Raw genomic sequence first — 21,017 nt, forward strand, 5'->3', positions numbered from 1 at the left:
ACACAGCGCGCGTTCCGGGACTGATTACGGCAATATTACTAGGTCCCCAACCTGGGATCAATCCCAGAATCAATCCCAGGTCGTGTTTGCGTTCACACAGAAGGCGTTCTGGCAATTTCCCGGCAATTTCCTGGGATCAACTCGCTGTGTGAAAGGGGCTTAGATGAGTAAAGTTTGAGAAAGCCTAGCCTGAACCTTTGAAGTAATTGTAAAAGCTTGAAGTGTGTAATAGTTTAGACAGACGGAGAGAGTAAAGGATTGAAATGTTAATAATTTGCTATGCGGTTGCAAAGAGAATATGAAGAAGAACAAGAACTACAATGAATTCTGACATGATTTTGTTTTATAGTTTTATTACAAAATTGAAGCCACTCCCTGTTACATAACATTTCACATTTTTCTTCTAAAAATAACAATTCCACATGATAAAGATTTTGGTATTAAAAACAAACCCGACAGGATTCAGGCGAACAGCATTTGCAGCGGCTATAAACTAATCGCAGATATCGATATTAAAGCATACAAACCAGAATATACCCAATATCTCAAATAACATATAGGAAAATAAAAACATTAGTGTGTAAACAAAATGAGCAGAAATGAAAGAATGCTTCGAAAGTCACAGGATTCATAAATGAGATCTGAGAGAAAGCACTATAATCAACAGTGTGACGCATCTCTGGTGAAGTGACTTCATAAAGCTTAAACCACCAGCACCGTCTTCAGTGTGCACATCGTAAAATGACCTGTGGGTAATATTCATGTTTTATGTGCAAATAAGACACACCGGATGCAGGCGAGTTTGGGTGACCTCTGACCTCTGCTCTCATTGGTGAATGTTTCTGTTTGATCTCTTCTGCACAGGATAAACTCTCTTCATCTATGCGAGTGAATGAGGGTCGTATGTCAGAGTGGGTGGAGTTAGAAGGAGAGGCGGGTCACATGATCACAAGAGGGGGTGGGGTCAGAAGGAGATGCAGGTCATATGATTACGAGAGGAGGCGGGATTAAACAAACTCCAGCTCCCACTGCTGGCTCTCTCGCTCCTCATTCTCCTCTCGGATCACCAAATGCTCTCTGTCGTATGTTTTGCCTCCTGTAAAACAGAGGAAATATATTGCCACATGTTTTTGTTTTTTTTACAGAAATGTAGTTTCCAATATCAAGATTTTTAGTCGAACTTTTAATTGAACTATATTTTAAACAGTGTGATCTTTGCCGAATAAAAGTATAGATTTCTTTCTTTCAAAAAACTGCCCCAGAAGCTGTTCAGTAGCAGTTTATTATACGTGTTTTATTATCACCAATTTTTTTTCTTTTCAATTTTTTGCTGTACATTTAGTGTAGTGTGATAATCTAATGGGACAAATAAATATGTAAAGTATTCCTCAAACATATTTAACTTAATTAAAAACTGCATCAGAAATACAAACGTCACCAAAACTTTAGCTTGAAGTATAGCATGACACATCTGAATTGACATCATTTCAGATATTTTTTTTTGCATTCTAAACTAAAATGACATATTTAGTTTATTAATAACAATATTAATAAAATATGTTTAAAAAATGTAATATTTTTAATAATAAATAATATCAAAATCATAATCATAAAATAAAATAAAGCTGCAAGCAGCAACACGGGGCCAAGCCCTGCAAGGCAGCGCAAGTAGAACAAATACATCAAGCTACAAGTACAGCAAGTACGGCAAGTACAGCAAGCAAGCATGGAAAGTACGGCAAGCATGGCAAGTACAGCAACCACAGCAAACCAGCAAGTACTGTAAGCACAGCAGCGCAGCAATTACAGCAACGCAACAAGCATTTCAGCACCAACAGCAGTGCAGAGCCGGAAGAACAAAAAAAAAATAAAAAAATAGAAATTCAATGTACATGAAGAACATATAGATTCAGAAGTACAGATAAGATGAAATCAAAATGAACAGAAGGTCTGATGAGAACGAACACAGAATTAAGTAATAACTAAAAAAACACATTTATTTCTAATCCAAGAGTAAAAAGTGATAAGTACAGCTCTTACATGGATAACAAAGGAATTTAAAAGACAACTTTATACATAATTTTATAGTCGACTCACACAGGACTCGAACCCACTATCTATAGGTCAGGTGCATGTCACTCATCACATTGCACCACTTGGCAGACATGCAACTACACAGCTGCCAAAATTCACTAGTTTGAAGCGAGACTCAGGTAAAAATGAAGAATTTTGAAGAAAATGCTGAGGATATTGTATTTAAAAAGCTCTCACATGGATAATAAAGGAATTGAAAAGACAACTTAATACATAATTTTAAAGTTGACTCACACAGGACTCGAACCCACTATCTATAGGTGTAACGGTCACCAGGTGGAGTGCCCTTGAGAGTCACCAGAGGGCACTCCACACCATTCATGTTCATGTTTCACTCACAACTACATTTCCCAGAACTCACTGCCCGGACTCATCATCACTGATCACATTCACCTGTACCTCATTTACTGATTGCATTCACCTGTGTCTCATCCTGTTAGTGTGTCAATAGCTGTGTCCCAATGTGAAGGCTGCGTACTTCGAAGGCTGTAGACTTCGAAGGATGCAGCCTATTTGGCCTTCGAAGGACGCTTCATGTAGCCTTCGTGGGATTTCCTATTTGCGCAACCAGGTGTTCCCTATTACTGCTCCTGGCGCCAAGCAACAAAGCGAGAGTACAGCTGCCACCCTGATCATTCATTTAATGAAACTGAGTAAACACCTATGGAGACAGGCTATTGTCATTTTGTTGTTTTATATTTTACTGGAAATGTTATGTTTTATATTTTCCTGTCTTTAAATGAGGGGCAATATATATAAAATCACATAATTTCAATTCACATAGGCTAACCACTAAAAAAATATTTCGAGTCATGTATTTTCGGCTCAAGAGTTGGCCAGAGCTGGTTGCTAGAGGCTGCGTCCTGAATAGTCAGATTACACTGTAAACTGTTCAAATATTGAATGTTAACCTACGTAAATATTGTAATGAAATAGCCTAAAAAATAATAATGATAAAACATAGGCACATATATAGCCTATATTCAAATGTTAATCGTACCTTGATGCGATTTAATAGGGTTTTCTTTTTATTGTCTAAATGGACCATGGTGAATATATTTATACAGGCTGTCAATCCTATTTGAATATTTTAAACCAGTTGGATATAAAAAGTCCAGTGCAAACGTCGTTACTCCCGCTCGTCGTCGTCAGCTGTCAGTCACAGTTGCTAGGCGACAAGAACAATCCTCCGCAGGCTAGACCGGTCCGAGCGCTTCAGGTGCGCACTTTGATAAGGGACGAAGTTGAAGTTAGCAACAATTTGTCAATATTGTGACAATGGACCAACAATTTGTTACTTTAATTTTTAAAATAACCAGTGGGAGTCTGGGAGAATGTAAGGAACTTCATACTAGTATTCATGTACAATTGTGAAGTAGCCTACTTTTTTTCCCTCACAGGACAACACTACACATTTTACATTAAAGGACACAAAACAAAAATATATTATAGTTTAAATGTATCAACCTTGCAATTACTCAGAGACCCTTACAAAAATAAACAAATATCCAGAGCCATGAATTCTCTTTTGTGTACACATTTAAAGTTGCATAAAATAATTAAATAATGAATAATAAAGAAATACAATGTACAAGAAAAACAATACAAGGCTATAAAAGCCGTTTTCACATTTCCACTTGACAAAACCATGGAATGCTGACGAATGAGTTAAGAATAACAATAAGAAAAAAAAAAACGAAAAAAAAAACTTTTGGCTGTTAACACTGGTTTCTCTGGCTATTTGAGTAAATAAAAACATAATACTTTTACATTTAAATGTGAATTTTCCGTCCACCACTAAACTCTCTCGGCCACCCTTTTTTAAAATAAAAATGCTGTCGTCACCCGCGCAATGATTTATGGGGTAGGATCGGGTAGGATAGTCCGCGAAGTGTCCATTTATGTATCCTTCCTTTCACGGGGAAACGAAGGGTGCATTTGGCGTCGCTTTTGAATCAGGTAAGCCTTCGTCGCGCTGCAATGACGCAACCGGCCTTCGAATACGGCCTTCGGAGGATGCATAACTGAATTGGGACAGCCTTCATCCCACCGCGATGACGCAATCGGCCTTTAAATGCGGCCTTCGCGGATGCAGCCTTTGAATCGGGACGTCCTTCGTCGCGCGGCTGTGACGCAATCGGCCTTTAAATACGGCCAAGCGTCCTTCAAATACGGACTTCAGAGGATGCAACCTTCACATTGGGACACAGCTTATATATACCTTGTGTTCACATTCAGTGTTTGCGAAGTCTTGTTGTACTGTGTGTCTGCATTTCTGAGTGTTTTCCGTGTTTGTTTTCTGGTTTTTGATTTTTTTTGGATTGTTCTTGGATTCTGATTATTGCTGCCTGCCCATACCTCTGCCTGTTTCTTGGATTCCCACTGTGTATTCTCCATTGTCCTGTCTTCTGATTCTCTACCCTGCCTGTACGACTATTCTTAAATTAAAGCTGCATTTGGATCTTCACATCTACAAGCCTCAGAGCAGTTCATAACAATAGGTCATGTGCATGTCACTCATTACATTGCGCCACTTGGCAGACTTGCATCTACACAGCTGCCAAAAATCAGTAGTTTGAAGCGAGACTCAGGTAAAAAACAAGAATTTTGAGGAAAATGCAGAGGATATTGTATTTAAAAAGCTCTCACATGGATAATAAAGGAATTGAAATGACAAATTTACGCATAATTTTAAAGTTGGCCTACACAGGACTCGAACCCACTATCTATAGATTAGGTGTCTGTCACTCAACACATTGCGCCACTTGGCCAACATGCATCTACACAGCTGAAAAAATTCAATAGTTTAAAGAGAGAATCAGGTCAAAATGAAGTATTTTGAATAGAATGCAGAGCATATTATATTTTAAAGTTTGATTAAATCATCCAAAATTGATCAGCTTACTACGCATTACCATTACATGTGAGCAAATTTTCCTACTTGTGGTTCAAATGGCTGCCACTGACAACCATTCTGGGTGAAGAAGAACAATTAATTTTACGTAAAAGAATTGCATGTTGTATGTGACAGCTTCAGATGAGATCATTCTTAGACACAATGCCTGGAACAGACGCAACTTCCGCATCTTTTCCTGCCACAGTACCTCATACAGTCTGGGCACGTGTCACACTGAGTGGCGAACCCACAACGCTAAGCATCGGGATCCGTGGTGTAACACGTTGAGCTAATCACTCATGCGTGTACAACAGCCTGTTGAGGAGAGGTTTCAGTGTGAGAATGAGTTCTCAAAAAAGTTCCATGACCTGTTATCCAGATTAGCATGCTAAGCTAGCTCAATGCTAATGTATCTTATGACTTGGTACATCCAATCCTGGCAAAATACATATCATTGGATTCAGTAGCGGTAGCTATTTCAAATTTTCAAATAGGCGCACGGGAAGCGCGCTCATTATGTGCTCACGGGAAGCGCGCTCATAAACTTTTCAGTATGGGAGTGCACGTGCACCCAAACACTTGGGTGTTTTTTTCTCTTCTCCGTAAATAAATCTTTTAGCAGAGCAACAGCGCTCGAAGGGGGTCTCGCCCTGGGTGTACTTAAAAGTAGAAACGCCACTGATTGGATTCGACAGGACGTAAGGAATCGATAGATACCAATTTTATGATGTTGTGACAAACTGTTCACAAGTTACAGCCTCTGAACCAACTCTGGGTCGACCTTGTTCATTTTGCGACACCATAACTTTTGAATAAAGATGAATAAAAAAATCAGGAACAGTACTTTTATGCGGCTCGGTCCGAAGATCATTTGAGTGCATGTTTGGAGAAAATTGGACAAAATTTGAAGGAGGAGTAGCGAAAAAACTGTTTCACATTCGCTCCAATATGGCGGCCAGTCACATTGTTCAAAAGTAACATATGAGATATTGTTGAAATCGGCATAACCCAAAGAATATTTTGACATATAGAAATCAAATTTCAAGCAATGTTAGCAAAAGTTATAAGCATTTTTTCAAAAACAATGATATCTCTGGAACAATAGGTGGCGCTGTGACCAAACTTCTCAGGTACTTCCGGGCCAGTGATGCGCGGGTTGATCCGAAATGAGCGGGTGCCTGCGGTCACCCGCGGTTACCCGCAGTTACGGGTCATCCAAAAATGTTTTTAATGATATTCGGGTCGCGGTCGGTCGGGTCGTTTGAAAAAAGATGCCAATTAAACATTTGTATTAATATAGTACTAGACACAATTTTTGATGAAATATACAGCCCTACACATTATTGGCTTAATAACTGGCACGAAGATTACACACAAGCTCAGTCTAAACAGTTCCAGGATCTATACTGGTGATTCGAGAACTGTTGTCCCTGTGCGTTCGGTAGTACGCAGTATCTATGCTCAGTATCAGCTGCTCGTGCTCATCACTCATCACAGTGGCACCAACATGTCTCGGTTCAGTGAACTGTTGGAGTTACTGAAGTAAAATATAATTCAGGATATTGATTTATTTCGATTCGGAGGGACTATCAGGCATGTCTGAAAGTGAGTAACTTTAGTAACTTCTGGATCAGCACTGGCGCAAGACGCGAACTGTTTCGAACGATTCAGTTCGATTTAGTGTACTGGTTCAACCGGTTCACTAAAAAGAACCGGTTCAAAAGAACGATTCGTTCACGAACCCAATCGGATCGCTTGGGTCCTAAGGTGGGACTCATCTCTTCAGGGAGACTCATCTCTTCACCACACCGGCCATGTCTATGATCACTACAGTCTGAAGAGAGATGGAGGCGGCAAGAGAAAAGGTGAAGACTGGGGAGTGGAAGCTCCGCAAATACACAAATAGAAAGAGTAAAAGTGTGGGAGACATTTGCTGAAATAATGAAAGATGATGACCTAAGTGCTGGCTTTGCCTTTGTTATGTGTAGGCGTACGTCTTCTTGCGATGCTGTGTTATTACACATCTATGGCCCAATAACGCTCCGATGAGCATTTACTACTTTTAAAAAATGCGGTCAGGAAGCGGGTCGGGTACAAAATTTTTTTTTACTTTTTTTGCGGTCCGAGTTGCGGGCGGGTAGTTGAAAACGTCGGTCGGTTGCGGATTGTTTATACATTGACCCGCGCATCACTGTTCCGGGCCATGCTAATGGTAATCCATACCAAATTTGGTGAAGAAATTTCAAATAGTTTAAAAGATATTGCAAATTATGACAAAATTCTAAATGGCGGACACAGGGTACATCCCATCATGGAAAAATCGATATCCAAGGATTTGGCATGACGCAAGGAATCCATAGATACCACAATTATGATTTTCTGACAAAGTGTTCAAAAGTTATTGGCCAAAATAGCAATTTTGCACATCTCACGACCCGTAGGTGGCGCTGTTCCCAACTTTGGCATGGAACCTCAGAACGTGGTTCCGATGAAGTGTACCAATTTTCGTTTCGATTGATCAAACTTTGGCCAAGATACAGCCTCTTAGCCAATTTTGGGTGGACCTCGTTAAGTTTGCGACACCATAACTTTTGAACAAAGATGAATAAAAAAATCGGGGACAGTACTTTTATGCGGCTCAGTCTGAAGATCATTTGAGTGCAGAAAAAAATCATTTGGAGAAAATTGGACAAAATTTGAAGGAGGAGTAGCGAAAAAACTGAGAACTGTACATTTCAAAATGGCCACTACTGTAATGGGCGGGGTCTTAATGTACAGTATTGGTTGCAATCAGCATGATGAGAGGAATCAGGTGTACTAAGTTTCATGTCTCTGGAGCAAAGGGTTCAAAAGTTATAACCATTTCAATGTTGAATTTTTGAACTGCTGGTGGCGCTATAGAGTTGGTCCTAGAGGGTCAAAAATTGGTCCAATTACTATTCATTAGCATTACTACAAGTGTTCCTAATTTCATCATTTTCCTACTTACGGTTCATAGGGCTGCCATAGACTCCCATTTGCGGAATAATAATAATAAAAAAACCAACAAATACAATAGGTGCCTTAGCCCCTTCGGGGCTTGGCCCCTAATGATAGTGTGTCAGAGCTTGTTCTCACCCTTGATATCCAGCACCATCCCCGGAAAGGTGTTGCTCTTGATTTGACCTCTGACCTCTGCGCTCCAGGTTTGCACCGGCACACGCGTCTCCGTCCACAACACCACTTTAGCACCGGGCTCCACGTTACCCATCACCTGAATACTCGTGCTTCGGGCCAGCTGACACACACACACACACACACACACAGACAGTCAACAGTGAGTTTGAAGCGGTGAATAAGTACACAGTGGAAGTGTAAGTCAAGTCACATTTATTTATATAGCGCTTTTTACTTTTTTTTTTTTACTTTCAAAACAGAGTGTTTCAGAGTAGCTTTACAGAGATAACAAGAAAATAGAGAATCGCGTCACAGTCCAGCTTCAGTTCAGTGATGGCTCATTTTTGTTTAAAAAAGTTATTAAATCAGTTTATATATATATATACAGTATATAGCCGCTCTGGAGTAAACCGTGATGTCATCATCCAGCTCAGCTCATTTCTCATATAAATCTGTCGATGCAGGAGATCAATGATATTGAATGTTAACTGAAATGTAACACACCTTGTTCTTGATGAGGCCATCCTGATAGAGCCACAAGTCACTCATTCCTTCGACCTGTTCCGACACGACCACGCGACCCGTCTTCATGTCCTCCACTCCGCCCTGCACTGAGATATAGTGGCCCGTCTCCTTATTCCTCACGCGGAACAGTCTTTGCTTCTACAGGGATATTAACATACAATACATCCTTCAGAGATCAAGTTCAATTTTATTTCTATACACATTTACAACAGCCACTATGCGGACCAAAGTGCTTTACAGAACAACACGTTTAAAAGAAGATATAACGTGCATAACAAAAAATAAAACTAAAAATAAGAGCAACATAGCTAAGAGTAACCTTAAAACAGGAGTAGCAAAACACTACCAAACTGAAAAATAAATTAGTAAATCCAACCGAAGAAAAGAATCAATATACTTCAGAGAACTTTTTAAAAGAGCCTTGAAAGAGAAGAGAAGGCCATGTGGAGGAGAAACTGACCTGTCTGACGGGATACAGGGACCCGACGCAGGACACTGAGCTGAACTGGTGCCAGTTTGTGATTTCAATGGGTTCCAGAAGGAACTGGCGCCCCCTGTAGTTGCTGTGTTCACACAACACCCAGCTGAGGAGACATCGACGTGCTTTAGTCAACTTTGGGGTTGGTTAAGATTTCATTTAGATTCTAGTCTTATTCATCAAGGATGCATTAAATTGATCAAAAGTGACAGTAAAGACATTTATGTTACAGAAGATTATATTTAAAATAAATGCTGTTCTTTTTAACTTTGTATTTATCAAAGAATCCTGAAAAAAAGTTTCCACTGATATCTGAAGCTGTGTTCAACACTGATAATAATCAAATGTTTGTTGATCATCAGATCCTCATATTAGAGTGATTTCTGAAGGATCATGTGACACTGAAGACTGGAGTAATGATGATAAATTCAGCTTTGATCACAGGAATAAATTACACTTTACTATATATTCACATAGAAAACAGATGATTACTCTGGAGCAGAGATGTATAGTAACGAAGTAGAACTACTTAAGTACTGTACTTAAGTACTAAAATGCTGTATCTGTACTCTACTAGAGTATTGTTTTATTCTCATACTTCTACTTTTACTTCAGTAGATATTTTTGATGAATTTAATACTTTGACTTAGATATTTTTTTAAAAGTTCTGCTAGTTACTCGTTACAATTATAAAAATTTTACGAATCATTCGTTGCAAGTTGGCTTTCATGCTGCCTAGATCACACGCCAGTTTAATGGTATTGATTGATAGCCTAGAAATCTAGACGCACCCTAGCGGCAGCAAAATTTATTTTGCTGCAAAGTGTGACATCTTGATGTAGGTCTGGCATGCCAGGTTAATTGATTGACACACACATTGACAACTAATGCAGGGGCGGCCGCCAAAGCAAATTTGTATCCCGCCAAAGCGCCTTATTTGATTGCTAGTTCAAACTTTTGACTGCTTTCTTTAATAATTACATGACACAATACTTGTACTTTTACTTTTAGTACTTAAGTAGTGAATTTTAAAATAAACTACTTGCAATACTTAAGTACAAAAGATGTTGAATACTTTATCTACTTAAGTGTGGTGCATAAAGAGCACTTCAACTTCTACTCAAGTCACTTTTTTGATAGAGCACTTGTACTTTTACTCAAGTCCGGGTTTCTAGTACTTTATACATCTCTGCATATATTTCACTGTTTTACTGTATTTTTGATAAAATAAATGCAGCTTCGGTGAGCAGAAGAGACTCTTTAAAAAAACATTTTAAAAAATCTTTAAAAAATGCAAACATTTGAATGGGAGTATGTGTGTGAAAATATCATACCATATAGACTTGAGAAATAATAACTAGCATTTTAAACTCACCAGCCGCTGTTGACCCTGACAGAGAGGAAGTGCGTATTGAATCCTTCCTCCTGTATGTTGGAAACCGGCGAGTCGAAAGTGACCTCTCGACCTTCAAAACACTCCAGGCCAAAGAGAGAGATCGACGGCACCGAAAAGCCCTGAGAGAGAGAACGACCGGCCCACGTCAGCCAGAGCCATGTATTGAGAGAGTTGCGACACGCTTTGATGTCGCCGCAAGGCTGTCAAGTGGTTCATGGAAGCCCCGATAGTTCCAAAACAGACGCGGGCTGTCATGCTCTTCAATGGACAGACAGCAGCGATTGCATTATTAAACGGTAAATATAAAATAAAACGCACACCAAAGTACTTTTTAAGCTTTTATTGCATTTGGTTAATGTCAGTGTTGCATTTGGAGAGGCAGGGTGACAACTTAGATGTTTTTTAGGCTATATTTTTTGAGGGAGAAGCTTGTGTTCATGTTCGCATTGGTAGTTGCACTGGCTTTAGCGGCTCTAACTTAACTTTTCCATGTCATTCATCTGATGATGGACGTCTCATGATATTTATTTTAGCACAACTGGGATGTAGGTTATTGATTCCTGTGATCTTGCTTATAAATTCCGATTCAGCCATTAGCCTACCGTGATCACGCAAAGACCCGTGGACCGGTGGCCCGTTCAGGATTATAATCATGACAACCAACATAAAATATAAATAATTACACTGTGCATGTACAAATGAATGATTTAGGAGGGATATAGACTGCTCCCATAACATAGCAATGACCATATTTACAGTAATGTTCGGTAAATTTTAACTGTTAGGTATCTTTTCTATTTTGAATGCACTTCATTTTGTATAGTGCTATGGACCATTTACAGTTTTTCTCGATTGTTTACACACATTTCCTGCAAGCATGCCTCATATTCTCAAAACTCTACACACAAATATAAAACCACTCACACAATCGGCAAAACCCCTCAATTCTAGTGCAAAATGAAACTTTACATTCAAAACAGTGTTATATATTCTCAAAATGTTATTTTGTTTTCAAATGACACACACAAACCATCATATGAATAGACATTTATAAGAACCAGTTGAACACTGATGTGCTCAATGTAAAACACATACGATCAATGGAAAACACTCCTTCTCCATTCATCATAATGACTTGGGCCTTTTTTTGTTCAGTGTTACACTTACTACAGACATTACATACATAAGTGTGTTGTAAAATATTTGTGAATATTGTTTTTATACCCAGAACACACAAATACACGGTAACAAATATATTTTATTTTTCCCACAAAAACAATGGGAGATAGATTGCACATTTCATACACCCCAACCAACACAAAGTTGTACATGCAGTGATCTACAAAACAACAGAAAAAAAATGATTATGCTGTTACAGTAAAAAAAAAAAAAAAAAAAAATATATATATATATATATATGCTGCATCCTCTCTTATGCTAAAGCTCTGATTGCTAATTGTAAAACTGTGTGAGGGGTGTTTGCCCATGTGACGAGTCAGTGTAAATATTTGAATGGCATTGTGTTCCTTGTGAAAACAAGAGATTTTCTGCATGAAAATTGTGCCAAAATGCAGAGAATTTGTGTGTAGTGTTTTGAAAAAAGTGTGTTTAAGAACTCGAATTTGAGTATAAAGCAGGAATTGTGCTTGTAGTTCCCCTGAATTTGTTCAGGGGGTTGGTGAATGAGTTACATGTTGTGGTCATTGTGTCTCAAGTACCGGAATTTGTGTGTAAACAATTGAGAAAAACTGTAATATGTATTTTCCTGAATAAAGATATGATAATGATGAGTTAATGAGTGAAATATTTGTTCCTAAATATGATCCATAACTGTTGGGATCCAATTCAGTATGGCTATTTTATATATATTTTTAAATAATATAATAATGTTATATATTTATATGATGTTATAAAAAATATTATATACATCAGGTTACCATAAGTTAGCTAACAACGCTAGTGAAGTGTTGGTCACGTAAGCTATCGCTGCAATTAACCTATTATCTTCCAATTAACATTTACTAGATCTGGCTACATAACATTTAACTACAGACTAGATTCACGAGAAGTCGGCTAATGTGTGTAAAAGTAAAAAATACAGTAATTTCATTAATTTACCAGCGAGCGTACTTCGGAAGCACTGAAAATGAATGGGGTTCAATGCTGGAACTATCAGCGGTTGGAACTATTAGCGGCTCCATGACACGTGTTACTTCCGCATTCCTAAGTTACAATGGCGGTCTCTGGCAGTGTCGGAACTCTCTCAAAACATGGCTCTGACGTCAGTGACATCATCACATCATCGCCATTAAACTTGACCTCATTTAAACACAACACTTGCATCAAATCGATGCAATTAAGCTCATAATCATAGAAAAATATGCACTCTATGCCGATTTTAACCACAATATACAGGCACGCAAAGATTCCACTCTGATCGAAGTGTGTGTGTGTGTGTGTGTGTGTGTGTGTGTGAAACCGAGCTCATGTGAACATGCAGGATATTAATGTTCGAAAACATGAATTCGGTGCGTCACTGAAAAAAACATCAAGAAGCTAGTTGAGTAAGAAAGCGCATAGGTTTTTTCAGTGATGTACCTAGCTGTCTTTATTTCAATGTTTTTAACCATCAATATCCTGCATGTTCACATGAGCCAGTGAAGTCTTTACGTGCCTGTTTATTGTGATCATGTAGTGTAAGAACTATATAAATGCCTCATTCACTCGGTTTCCACTCACCATTGGCACTGCTTTGACGGAGCGAACGCTGGAGTCGGGGGGGAAGGCCATGCTGGTCAGGCTGGGATATTCTCCTTCAGATAAAACACACATGTTTCCCGTGAAGTTCTCTCCTCCATAGAGCACCCAGCTGAAAGAGACAGAGGAATACAAGCTGAGTTTCCCACAATATATGAGCATGAATCCAAAGGATGACCTTCACGGACCTTCCTCCCACCACCCTGACGGACCGGACCGACAGGCTCTCAGGCAAACAGCTCTGGTTCTGGGAACAGACTCGACAGGAGCCCTGGAAATCCAGGTCGGAGTACAACAACACCTGCAGAAGAGCGAACGAGAGCATTTATATGACAAGAATGCATACAACTGATCAAAGCTGACAGTAAAGGACGTTTATTTTCATTCTTCCCTTAAAGGAGTAGTTCACTTTTAAAAAAACTTTTGCTGACAATTTACTCACCCCCATGTCATCCAAGATGTCCATATTCAGTTGAAAAGAAATTAAGGTTTTTGATGAAAACATTCCAGGATTTTTCTCCTTATAATGGACTTCAACAGGAACCAAGCGGTTCAAGGTCCAAAAGACAGTTTCAGTGCAAACTGTTCAAAGGGCTTTAAACGATTCCAGACGATGAATAAGGGTCTTATCAAGGACCCTTCGAGTCATGACTCGAAAAAAGATTTGTTCATTTTGATGAACGAGTTTGAACAGGAGAGTAGACGCGCATCATAGAACAGAGCAAGGCGAGCATTTGACTAAAACTTAAACAAAAACGTTGTTATTTTATTTTTAAATGAGCAATCGTTTCACTTGATAAGACCCTTATTCATCACCTGGAATCATTTAAAGCCCTTTGAAGCTGCACTGAAAGTGTCTTTTGGACCTTGAACCGTTTGGTTCCCATTGAAGTCCATTATATTTATATAGCACATTAAAACAACATTTCTGCTGACCAAAGCGCTTCACAAAACACAATAAAAATTACAGTCCCACAAAAATACGGAGTAAAAAACTTTTAATTCGCTTTTTAACTTAAACCATAAGTTTCGTATGCGTTTTTTCGTATTCGTCATTCGGTGGCTCTGAAGTTTCTAACGCCAGACCCCGTATCATTGAGAATGAAACGTGGTCTGGAAACCACATGTTCAATTTCTCGTATTTGAGGCGTGGTTTACGAATACCCAGAGCCGTATTATTGGGTGCTACGAATGTCTATCAAATGCGCCTGTATGTCTATCAAATGCACCTGTGCTCCCTCCCCGTTCTGTGATTGGTTCCCTATTTCAGAGGAAAATTTGGTTCATGGTATCCAGACTGCCTTGCAGCGCAAATAAAATCGTGCTGCGGCAAGGCAGAATGGGGAAACCCAGGCTACAGCGATATATGGTTGACTATGAATATGTAAATATGTCCTCTCAGTAAGAAGGAAAACACACAGTAGAGATTCAGACTCCAGTCACGTCACGTTTAGTTATACAACACTTTATACAATAGATTGCTTTAATGTAGCAGCTTTTGTGGAGTTTTCCAGCAATCTGTGTTTTCACTGTTATCCAGTTCAGATGTGTTTAACAGCTTTCAGCCATAATAGGAAGTTTGCTTCTGAAGCTGTTTCAAGAACTCACACAACAAACTTTGTTTTGGCCTGATTTTATACGAAATAACATCACAAAAGTATATCAAGGCCTTAAAGACATTTATAATGTTATACAAATCAAATAAATGAAGCCTTGGGAGTCGTTACATGCGATCGACTCACCTCGTTTCTGAAGCTGGGTCCTTCACTGGGAGCCTAAAACACAGCAACAGCAAGTTGATTTATACATTTCACAAACAATGCTGAGTTTTTATTGATTCACTTGAAGCTCATTCAGTAAATATATCATTAACTCCTGCAGTGTTCCCTCACAGGATCAGACTAAGGAATGAGGAGGAAGGGCTCTTACAGCGAGGATGGGCTGGAGCGAGCAGATGCGGTTGTCTCCGGAGCCCCAGTCGCCACAGTTGTTGTAGAAGCCTTTCTCCAGGACATACTGGCTCCCAGAGAAGTCCACGTGAGAGTAGGCCACCCATCTGAGAGAGAGAGGGAAAGAGTGAGTGTGTGTGTGTGTGAGAGAGAGAGAGATAGTCACATACATGAGAGAGAGAGATAGTCACATACGCTCCGCTCAGCACGTGGATGGAGTGTGTGTGTGTGTGTGTGTGTGTGATAAACATAAACACACGCATCATCTCACACATCTCATCAATAAAGCACAGATTGGCTTTCTACCAAAACGCTGCACATCCGACCACATCTATTCACTCCACACACTCATAAACAAAATCATTAATGACAAACAAAGGAAAATATTTGCATGTTTTGTAGACTTCAAAAAAGCATTCGATTCAATTTGGCATGATGGTCTACTATACAAAATTCTAAAAATTGGCATTGGCGGAAAAACGTTTGACATCATAAAATCTCTGTACAGCAACAGCAAAAGTGCGGTGGACATCAGGAACCACAGAAGCGCGTTCTTCCAGCAGGGCCGTGGAGTGAGGCAGGGCTGCAGTCCACTGTGCCCGGCCTCACTCTACACCACACACAGGCCAGGGGTCAGGGGTCAGAGGTCAGATGTCTGCTGTACGCGGATGATCTGGTCCTGCTGTCCCGCACACCTGAGGGCCTTCAGCAGAGCCTGTCCCTGCTGGAACAATACTGTCACGACTGGGCCCTAACAGTCATTCTGGACAAAACCAGAGTCATGGTGTTCCAGAAGAAGGCCAGATCTCAGGACCACAAACACCAGTTTCTGTATAAAGGCCAGATCCTGCAGCACAGCACGAGTTATAGCTATCTGGGCATCGACATCAGCGCTTCGGTCTGGCTGTCAAAACACTGAGTGAAAGGGCTCGGAGGGCTTTTTATGCCATAAAGTCATGATGTGGACACTTAAAATTACCCATTAAAACCTGGATAAAATTATATAAATCGATAATAAAACCAATCCTTTTATCTGGATGTGAAATTTGGGGACCACTACTAAATTTAAAAAATTGGGATAAAACATTAGTAGAAAAATTTCAATTGGAAATTGCCAAAAATATTTTAGGGGTTCACCGAAACACACCCACTGCCGCCTGCAGGGCTGAGCGAGGCCTGTACCCGCTGAACATCGAGATCCAGAAAAGATGTGTTCAGATCTGGCATCACCTCCATCAGTCTGATCCAGAGTCAGTCCAATACAAAGCCCTCCTCGCCAATGAAAGCTCAGCAGAACCTCATCCTCTACACACACTCGCTCTTCAACTCGTCCATCAGACCCAACCTCCCACTGACTACAGCTACAGCCCCAAAACTACTGTTAAAGAGATCCACACACACCTAATAGACACTCATGATAAATCACTAAAAGCACATTTTGACCTCCAAAATAAACTCCAATGTTATTCGACCCTCAATAGAACCACTAAATTGGCCAGCTATCTATTTATTAAACATTTTAAAGAAAGACAAATCCTCTCCAAATACAGATTAAGCGACCATGATCTAGAGATAGAGAGAGGAAGACATAGACACACATGGACAGAGAGAGAGCAGAGGATATGTAGACACTGTGATCTACAGCACATAGAGGATGAGGAACACTTTCTGCTCTTCTGTCCCAAATATACCAATATTAGAGAAACTTTTCTGCCCAGATTTGAATCCTTGATCCCATCATTCTCTGATCTGAGTGACACTGAGAAAATGTTCTTCTTACTCGGAGAAGATGATAATACAGCTGCACTAGCGGCTAAATATGTGTTAGCTATTCACAACGCCAGAGATGGCTAATTGTATTTATTCATTTTTTAATATATACTGTGTTTATTTATTTACCATGCTACATATGACATGATCTATATGACATGATCTATACATATATGTTCTGTGTGTTTGTTCTATTATTTATATATAATATGTTGATGCTTTGGCAACATTGTGTTACACAGTCATGCTAATAAAGCTATATTGAAATTGAAAATTGAAATTGAATTGTGTGTGTGTGTGAGAGAGAGAGAGAGAGAGAGAGAGAGAGAGAGAAAATCTATTATTTATTTATTTATTTATTTATTTTATTATTTATATTTATAGAAAATCTATCCAAATTGAAATACCAATCCGAATCTGGCTCAAAATATTCCAATCAGTCATAGAACCGATCGCATTATATGGCAGTGAAGTTTGGGGTCCTCTCCTAAATCATGAATTTGACAAATGGGACAAAAACCCGATTGAAACCCTGCATGCCGAGTTCTGTAAGAGTATCCTGGGAGTACAGAGGAACACACCGAACAACGCATGCAGGGCAGAGTTAGGCCAATACCCTCTGCTAATACACGTTCAGAAACGAATCATCACATTTTGGAAACATCTAAAGATGAGTGACCCCAACTCTTATCATTTTAAAGCCCTTAAAACCCATGAGATGAACCCTGAAAAGAGCCGGCTCCTTCAGCTGGTCCTGCGGCTCCACACACACACTGACACCACTAACCTTACTCCGCCTCAGGACACACACACCCTCACACACACAATCCGGCCCAAACACATCATACAAGCACAACGAGAGAATTACCTGACCTCCTGGACTAAAACTACAGAGAAACAAAGTAAACTTGAATGTTATTTGGCCCTAAATAGAGACTACACCACCGCAGAATAGGAAGGATGACGAGGTACAGACTGATCAATCACACACTGACTGTAGAGACGGGCCGACACAGACAGAACTGGCGACCCAGAGAGAGACGCGTCTGCCCGTACTGTGAGCAGGGAGAAGTGGAGACTGAGCAACACTTCCTCACCAGCTGCCCCAACTATAAGGACATTAGAGGGACTTTTTACACAAAATTTGAAATACTTTACCCTAAATTTATGCAATTAAATAACAAAACACAATTACAACATCTATTAGGTGAAAAAAAAGATTGTATCACACTAGCAGCCAGATACATTGATGCATGTCACAAAAAGAGAGAGTCGACGACCAATCAGTGATGCGCCAACACACACACACATACACACACACCCCTGTACACCACACACTCATACGCATTGTTTTTCTAAATTCTTCACAGAATTTTTAAATGTTCATAAGCTGTTCCATTTTATTTATTTTACACTGTTAATTTGTACAATCAATTTAAAATGCTATATTATTTTACTATGTTGATGTCTTTATAATTATTCTATGTATTCCAAGCTTTGACAATATTGTATGATGTACAGTCATGCCAATAAAGCAATTTTGAATTGAATTGAATTGAAAGAGAGAGAGAGAGGAGGGAAAGAGTGAGTGTGTGTATGTGAGAGAGAGAGAGTCACATACGCTCCGCTCAGCACGTGGATGGAGTGAGTGTGTGTGTGTGTGTGAGAGAGAGAGAGAGAGAGAGAGAGAGAGAGAGAGAGAGAGTGTCACATACGCTCCTCTCAGCACGTGGATGGAGTGTGTGTGTGAGAGAGAGAGAGAGAGAGAGAGAGAGAGAGAGAGGAGCAAAAGAGTGAGTGTGTGTGTGTGGGTGTGTGTGTGAGTTTGTGAGAGAGAGAGAGAGAGAGAGAGAGAGAGAGAGAGAGAGAGAGAGAGGTTCCGTTCAGCAGCAGCAGCATGAAAATGAGCTCCTGATTTTTTGCTTTTTAAATGTTGTTTTAAGACAAGACAGACAATCAATTTTTATAAACATTTATAAAATAAGACCATCTGCAACATTTTAACAAAAGGACATTGAACTGATCAAGAAAATTCAGCAGAAGACACCTAGCTGACAACCAACAGACAGAAGGCTGACAGAAGGCTTAAAGGCCTCACAACTGCCACGAGAGAGAGGAAAAGAGAATCTCCGAGTGAGTACACAAAATATCTACAATCAACCACCTGTTTTGGAGAAAGATTTGCCCCAAAACTGATTTAATTAATCTACAATATAAGGGCTAACTCCAGTAGATATAAATATTCATAAAACAACAACAAACTGCCAGCAACTGTCAGAATATTTGAAAAATGACGGAATCAATCCCTGTAACATATCCATCCAAAGCTACCAATGAGATCCTTAAGAAAAAACATAAAGAAAAGCTCCTCAAGGACAACCCAGAAACCCTGTACTCCGACTTGTACAGGAATGGAGAGGTCAGTAACATCATATTCTACACAGAAGACCCCGAAGCCTGGCACTCTGCAATCAAACATCATTACCCCTCAGTGATTAGAAAGGGCATCAGTAATGGATGGAAACTACAGATTAAAGAAGATGAGGATCCAGATTCAGATGTCACAATAACAGCAAACCTTTATAAAAACGGGACTGTAATGATTCAGGGGAAGCTGAAACAATTTGAAAAGGATTTCCTGCAAATTAAAGTAAAAGCTCAGCTGAACAAGACCAGTCCTAATACACAGAAACGTGCAGATGACCCCTCGACCTCCAGCCATCAGTCCACAGCTGAGCAGTCCAGAGACGACAGTGAGGAGATCTCCCTTCTACACAGCATCATCAACGACATGAAGGAGAAGTTCAGGGAGATGGAGCTGGAGCTGGTGCAGCTGAGAGAGGAGGTGCATAGAAGTGAAGTAGTGAAGGAGACTGATCCAACAGAGAAAGAAGCGGATTACAGGAAAGAAATAGAAATCCTTAAGAAAGAAACTCAAGAAATGAAAAAACAGGGAGAAGAGTACAGCAATCAGATATCTGAAATGAGGGAAGAGTTGAGAAAGCTGAGAGAGGACAGAGAGTCCCACACCATACACCGGTCGGCTGTGGAGAAGCAGCCGACACAGAGAGGAGAACAGCAGTGCTCAGAGGAGACTCGTCCTCCAGCGAACACAGAGACCAGCACCAGCAGCCCTCCTCCAGCAGACTCCCACAGTCAGACACAGCCGCAGATTATACTCCTCATGGACTCCAACAGCAAGTTTATCGATGAAAAGAGACTTTTCCCCAGAAAAAATGTCAAAAAAATATGGTGCCCAAACACACAGAAGGCCCTGGAGCTCTTGTGTGAAGAAGAGCTGGGTTCCCCCAGTCACATCATCATCCACACCGGCACCAACGACCTCCGAGCTCAGCGAGAGAGAGTAGCCACAGCTCTCATAAACATGACTGAGAAGGCATCCTCCAACTTCCCCAACTCCAAAATCATCCTGTCCACCCTACTACTGCGCTCGGACTTCCACCCAGACACCATCAGGCATGTAAATGCTAGAATTTCCAGAGACTGTGCCCTAAAGCCCAATGTACACCTGGCTCAGCACCCCACTCTGAATCTCAGCAGCCTGTACGACCACGTCCACCTCCACAGAAGGGCAGTCCCTGTGTTTGCCAAAACCCTGAAGGACATCGCACTCAACCGCAGCTCCAGCGCACCGCAGCGACTTCACGGACACCCCATAGAGTTACTGCAAGGACACCCCCCTAAACACCACCCCCTCCACCACTTCAGCTCTGACCGGAGGAACCCCACGACAGGCTCTGTGTTCCCCCCTGGAAAACACCGCATGACCAGGCCTGAAGCCCCCTCGCCTTCTCATCCACATGATCATCATCAGCAGCAGCAACAGCCGGACAGACGGAGCTACGCTGAAGCAGCCGGCAGATCCCTGACCCACTGCAGCCCCAGCACAGCCCACAGCCAGACGGACTCATCTCCATCCAGAGACCTCACTAACATCCAGCACATGCTGACCCTGCTGTGCTCACATCTCATGGG

At 40.5% G+C, this 21,017-nt stretch overlaps 1 protein-coding gene across 1 annotated transcript in view; it reads right to left on the minus strand.

The window, feature by feature from the left end:
* Positions 1-325: 325 nt before the first annotated feature.
* crybg2 (crystallin beta-gamma domain containing 2) overlaps positions 326-21,017 on the minus strand; it is a 118,467-nt gene continuing 97,775 nt past the window's right edge. The window contains exons 14-22 of the mRNA XM_089122834.1: positions 15,232-15,358; positions 15,045-15,077; positions 13,491-13,603; positions 13,285-13,414; positions 10,525-10,664; positions 9,132-9,255; positions 8,651-8,809; positions 8,108-8,267; positions 326-1,096 (exon numbers count right to left, since the gene is read on the minus strand). Coding sequence (XP_088978960.1) covers positions 1,008-1,096; positions 8,108-8,267; positions 8,651-8,809; positions 9,132-9,255; positions 10,525-10,664; positions 13,285-13,414; positions 13,491-13,603; positions 15,045-15,077; positions 15,232-15,358 — 1,075 coding nt within the window. The 3' untranslated portion in view covers positions 326-1,007. The remainder of the gene's footprint in view (positions 1,097-8,107; positions 8,268-8,650; positions 8,810-9,131; positions 9,256-10,524; positions 10,665-13,284; positions 13,415-13,490; positions 13,604-15,044; positions 15,078-15,231; positions 15,359-21,017) is intronic.

Source organism: Pimephales promelas, chromosome 18, assembly GCF_988280905.1.
Source record: "Pimephales promelas chromosome 18, fPimPro1.hap1.1, whole genome shotgun sequence".
Taxonomy (NCBI): Eukaryota; Metazoa; Chordata; class Actinopteri; order Cypriniformes; family Leuciscidae; genus Pimephales; species Pimephales promelas.